At 38.4% G+C, this 6,000-nt stretch overlaps 1 protein-coding gene across 3 annotated transcripts in view; it reads right to left on the reverse strand.

The window, feature by feature from the left end:
- The window catches only part of Gprk2 (G protein-coupled receptor kinase 2), a 180,357-nt gene extending 177,023 nt beyond the window's left edge, over window positions 1-3,334 (reverse strand). For all 3 annotated transcript variants that reach the window (XM_068370488.1, XM_068370489.1, XM_068370486.1), the window contains exon 1: window positions 3,154-3,334. In XM_068370488.1, coding sequence (XP_068226589.1) covers window positions 3,154-3,205 — 52 coding nt within the window. In that variant the 5' untranslated portion in view covers window positions 3,206-3,334. The remainder of the gene's footprint in view (window positions 1-3,153) is intronic.
- Between the last annotated feature and the right edge of the window lie 2,666 nt (window positions 3,335-6,000).

The following is a 6,000-nucleotide window of genomic DNA, read 5'->3' on the forward strand; positions in this document are numbered from 1 at the left end:
AAGGCCCTGAACGCTGTCAGACATGTACCACTAGTGGATACTGGGTGGCAGTTGGCCAAACCTTCATATTTTTTCATTGACTGTTTCCAGTTTTCGCTAAAATTTTACTCCTAAACAACGAAAGTTTGTATTAGGGTAGGATAAATACGTATGATTCATCAAGCTACCACAACTAAAGGTTCAACATATTGAAGGGATTTATTGCATACTGTACTGTATATCATTACCAAGCAACCTTGCCAACACAAACTACCTTGGATAGTTTTACATGATTAGAGCCAAAAATGCCCATCATCTATCAATTCTTGTCTTCATACATGTAGCCTTAAGATTGTACATTAACTGGCCACCTTCATATTAGGAAGATGAATATAAAAAATCTTTCACAAGGAAACTGGAAGTCTCTTATTTTCTAAATGGTATTGAAAATGGTCTATGATTCTTCAAGTAAAAATTGTCCATTTAAGACTAAATGCTGTTAGTACTGCAGTGGCAATGGACACTGAGCAAAAGGGACAAGAAAAGACAACCAAGGTAGAAAAGTGCATTAAAGGACACCCCTGAGAGCTAATGTACATGTTGATGACCTAGTGTTAACATCAGAACCAGAAGAAAATCTTGTGGAAAGGTTTAAAAGCTGTAAGAGCAGATTGGATATGAGGGGACAAATAATTAACACAACCAAAAGAATACTTGTGTTGAATAGAAAGGATGTAATTGAAATGATAGTTTTGAAAGTGACCATGTCGTTGATGTCAGAAAATATACAAGAAAAGCAAAGGGGAGACGACGCACAGAAATATGCAAATACTGTATAAACCTAGATGAAAACCTTGACGATAGTAGTTCTGGTAAGAAGCGCATACGGCAAAGGCAATTTGACAAAACTTTGCGCTTTTAACTCCACAATGAAAACTACAGAGATAAACATTTATATTGTGAAGTGTAGGGGTTATACAGTGCACTTGACAGCAAGACCAACTAAAGAATTACGTACAGAGAAGCAGCTGTAAGATTTCTTACAGTTAAACTTTTGATTCAGCACAACTCAACATGGGGGGGGGGGCACTCTGTTATCATTTTGGCCTTAGTTCATGGTAAAACATTTAGAATTATGTCAGCTGGCACTAATGGAATGTGACAATATACTGAACTAGTCTAGGATTAAACAAAAAATCAGTGCTGGGGAATTAAATAGCCCTGACTAAGCTAGCCGAGTCTGGGCCTCCTTATTCCCTAAGTAAAGAGGTAAGGGTTAAGAGTAAGGGGGCTGAAGACACTTTTTGAACTTCTTTAACAGAATTTTCCTTTAGTCGTAAGTTATCTAAGTAACTCTAAACATTTCTCACATACTATATTGTAGTGAAAATCATCATCGATGCTTACCTTTCACGAGGCAAATTCATAATTACCGATAGGTTGTTTATGCACATAGGTTATCTTTCACTTGTTTATTCGAATTGCAATTTCCAATTTTTCAAGTATTTAGCCATGATAAAAGGTGTTGGCCGAATAGGGCATAATTCTCTCAAATACATAACATTAAGCTCTGTTATGCCAGGATGTATCACACTTAACTGATAAGTAGCTTAGATTAATATGCACAATTCAATCGCTTCTTCCAGGTTTCTACCGTTCAAAACACTGAATTACTGTATAGTTACACTGTGCATTTGTAACAAATTTTGATTTTTTTTTTATGGAATCTTTAGTCTTGATTCTTCACAGCTTGAGAGCTATGGATTTAATCTGGGGTAACATTTAATGAAATTGATACAAATTCTGCAATTACGGAACACCTGAAAATCTGGTAAAACTTTACTTGTGCACTATTCAAACACTTTTTTCAACTATGATTAAGAACACAGCATCCTAGGTCAGCTGTAGTGAATGGGGCGGACGTGCACAGGGATGAATCCAGACTCAAAATCCAAGGTTGGGTTAAGGGGATCGGAGCCTTTGTATATCAGCGGCCAGTTCCTCATGCATTGATTAAAAATGGACATCAACTAACCTAAACTTTCCCCCCTAACCTATCCTACAAGCCGTGTCCTTACCTACTTACCTAACGGGGGGGGTGGGGGAGGACTAACGGCTCCCTGCAACCCCTTTAAATTGCCGTATTCTAAGTTAGACATAATACATAGAGGTGGCCACTATTGTACATACACCCCAGGGAACAGTAGGTTTTGACATTTCTAGTGATGGTGCAAAGGTAAAAGTTAACAAAACCATGTATGCTTCTGCTACCTTATTTTTTTATTATGATTAAGGCACCGTAATGTTAAAATACTGTAAAGTTCTGCTCTGCAACGCTATTCATATGTTAAAGCAACGCCTGATTGCCGACAGTTTTCTGTAGGTTGCAGCACCAGTGTTACAAAGTTGGATTAGAATTCTAAGAATATACAGTGGCCTATTCACATACATCCATGAGAAACAATAGCCTAAGTAAGTAATGTTTAGCTTAGGTTAACATAGGTGGTCTTAACACATCTGATAAACATAGCAATTTTCATCCTGAATACTTGGCTAATTGGCGAAACGTAGGTTAGGCAACGCTTCAATCAATCCCTGACAGGAATATCTGTCATAAATATATTCCGTTCCCCGTATGCTAATGTGTAACTTGTCCTTTCCAAAGGATTAACTTAATTAGTGAGTGGTTGGTTGATCTGCCATTGCATTTGGAAGGGATTCGAGGTCATCTCTTGGGTCCAATTGGGATTTTACGAGGTTATGTAAACAAACTAATAAGATTGGTGTGAATGGGGGGTGGTGGGGTTATGTGGAATAAGGTTATAACAGGAGGGTCTGGAGGGTCTAAGTGAACCAAGTTAATCCTCTGTAATATCCGCTGGTGGCTTCCTTTTCTGCAGCGGGAGATTCTCCTGCTGTTACACATATCCCATTTCCTATATCTGTTTATTTCACTTCTACGGCAAATTCCATCCTCCCGTGACATCAAAGCCACAATGCTCTGACAAAACAATCTAAGGCAAGGCATCCTTTACTGGCAAATCCCCACAAAAAAAGTTGAAAATAAGTCTAAAAGGACACGATGTGTGGTGTGTACGCGGACATAAACTGGGCATCTCTCCTGGCACAGCGAAGGAGGAGTGCCTTGGTCGATGCGGGTATTTTACCCCTTACCTTCTCTTGCTTTCAAGTAGACTGTGTTGGCTACAATGTTTTCTAATTCCATGAGTTCCAGTTTGACCGTTTCTGACCACTTCGGGCCACCGTCGACCCTCTGCCATTCAACCAAAAACTCGACGACACTTGGGTGGGGTGAATATGGCGAGAGAGCTTTCAGACTTGCCAACCCTACCGAGCCATTCTCTCTCTCTCTCTCTCTCTCTCTCTCTCTCTCTCTCTCTCTCTCTCTCTCTCTCTCTCTCTCTCTCTCTCTCTCTTTCGGGACACACTCGAATACACACAATACACACACACAAGTACCGCTATCTCATATTTAGGTGCGTCCTAATATACGCAATTAAACATTATATTACGATATTTCTATTTTTACTTTCTACTATTCTTCATCCTATTATCAAGAATCACTGATAAGCAGCATCTCTCGTCTACATATGATAGTCTCTCTCTCTCTCTCTCTCTCTCTCTCTCTCTCTCTCTCTCTCTCTCTCTCTCTCTCTCTCTCTCTCTCTCTCTCTCTCTCTCTCTCTCTCTTCAGTACGCACTCTCGTCTTGAGTTAATAGAGAACTCTCAGGCAGGATGCTGTGTTTAACACTGATTTCATGACTGTCATACAAAATTAATACGGCGAAGAGATCAATGGACTTGGCGGCAATTTTCTTGCTTTATTCGACTCATTGCCAAACTGCATGTTTGCAATATACTGTAGGCACATATAACATAGTTAACCCAATAGAAAACATGAAGTATAATCTACAAACCACGTTCTCCTCTCCCAGAAAATATAAGTGATAAAGTCACTGCAGTATTCGTAACAATACATAGTGCAAACATTTATTTGATGCTCATTCCAGCAGCTACAACAAACTACACCATTGATGTAAAAAAAACAGAAAATAAGTACAGTATACAAAGAAAGTAATCTCAACCTAATCCCACCCATAACGACCAGGGGCTCTTAACACATAGATCTTCTGAGTATTGCAGGCATAGTAGGAGACAATTCAGTCATTTTGAGGTTCTTCACTTTGAACTACGTTTTCCTTGTGTAGACTTACAAGAATTGATGGACACTGGATTTAGTCAGTTTTAAATCACGAAAAGATACTGTAGACTTACGGCATTCAGATATTAATATATCTAATATTGGCATATATCCGGTTCACATCAACCAGTTTGACCTTATCCACTAATGGTTCATTCTTGCTAGACTAAATACTGTAGGTAGTAATAACATGGGTCCTGGAGACAAAGGCCACGATGGTAATGAACTTCCCTAATTCACTTCTTGAAATTTAAAGAAACATTAAAGAGGGGTTTTGTTAATTGCGGTACGTAAGAGTGATCTTACTGTGTTTAATCACTATGGTAGCACCACTTCCCAGTACTGTTTCTTGAGTCCACAAGTTTTAAGTGTTAAACAAATGGCGCTCTAGATAATACTGTTATACCATTCTACTTGCTGGTTTCAATTTGATGATAGTTGTCCTACTCACTGCAATCCCCTTCCAAGACATACATCTTGAGCTCTTGGGCATGGAAGATACACCTCAATCCAAGTGTATAAAAGTGGGTATTCCACAGACCAAATGCTGGTTCAAGACATTTCATCATAATTTTGTATATATATTTGGACATGGAAACATAAAAGGAAACCTTGAGTACTCATCAATAATTGTAAGTGTGTATGGCATATGAGTTGCTAACAGCAGTGGACCCTTAATATCAACACAGAGGCATTCCAGCGGATAAGTAAATTTAATGTGTGTACCCTCAATAGGACGATAGAACAGGAGTTTCCTTCATGTACAAACTTTAGGCAAAGAACATATCTTCTTGGCATCTTCTGTTGAGAAAGGGGTGTTCTTAACTCACACAAAATGCAAAAGTGGAGTAACTCCAGAAGGGCAAAGACTATCATGAATGTCAACAAGATTAGACTTACATGGCAGAACAGCAAAATGCACTTGTTGAGGTGTTAGAAGCCACATTCTGTTTACCAAGATGATACCATATAGTATAACTCAAAGATGCTAGCTCTATCCTCCATGTTTGTATCTTGTTATTCTTAATCTTGACTTGGTTTCTGTTATCCAACATAAATGCCACAAAACACTGATCAGTAATCAGAGTAAAATGCTGTCTACCTAAGAAACGCCTCTACTAGCACAAAGCTTTAATAATGATCCTAGTCCCCTTCCCAACTTCTGGATAATGCAGGGCACTGCCTTGAATGTTCTAGAAATAAATGCCACTGGGCAACTATCTTGATTTAGGATGGTTGAGATCGCAACTTCTGAGGCATGACACACTACTACAAGTGGAAGGCTCTCATTAATAGAGCACAATGCACCATCCATAAGTTGCATCTTAAGATAATTAAATGCTAATCGTGCTGCTTCACTCATTGGAAAAGACTTTGTATTCTGTCAGAAAATTAGGGGTCTGTTTTGTATAATAAGCAAATAATTCTTGTGATCTTTGCAGAGATCTTATATATATATATATGAGAAACAATTATTCCAGGCATGAATGAAATCTATCAAAATCAAGCTTCCTAATGCAATCACCTACACAGTACTGAAAAACATTGACTGTAGCCACAGATATGACTGACTTAAATACATTAAGCATTAATTGCTGGCTCTTAACAACTTCTAGGAACTTCCACATATTTTCATCATGCTGAGCTTCAATTAATCCAGCAACAATAACATTGTCTAAGATATGGAAAAGTATCTTTAAGATTGTCATCTAAAACTAGTTTATCCATTGCACACTCTCTGCAATACCTAAGGATGTCCAGCAAAAATTGAACAGTTCACCATTAGCCTAAAAATGAG

This window comes from Palaemon carinicauda, chromosome 3 (assembly GCF_036898095.1).
Source record: "Palaemon carinicauda isolate YSFRI2023 chromosome 3, ASM3689809v2, whole genome shotgun sequence".
Classification (NCBI taxonomy): domain Eukaryota; kingdom Metazoa; phylum Arthropoda; class Malacostraca; order Decapoda; family Palaemonidae; genus Palaemon; species Palaemon carinicauda.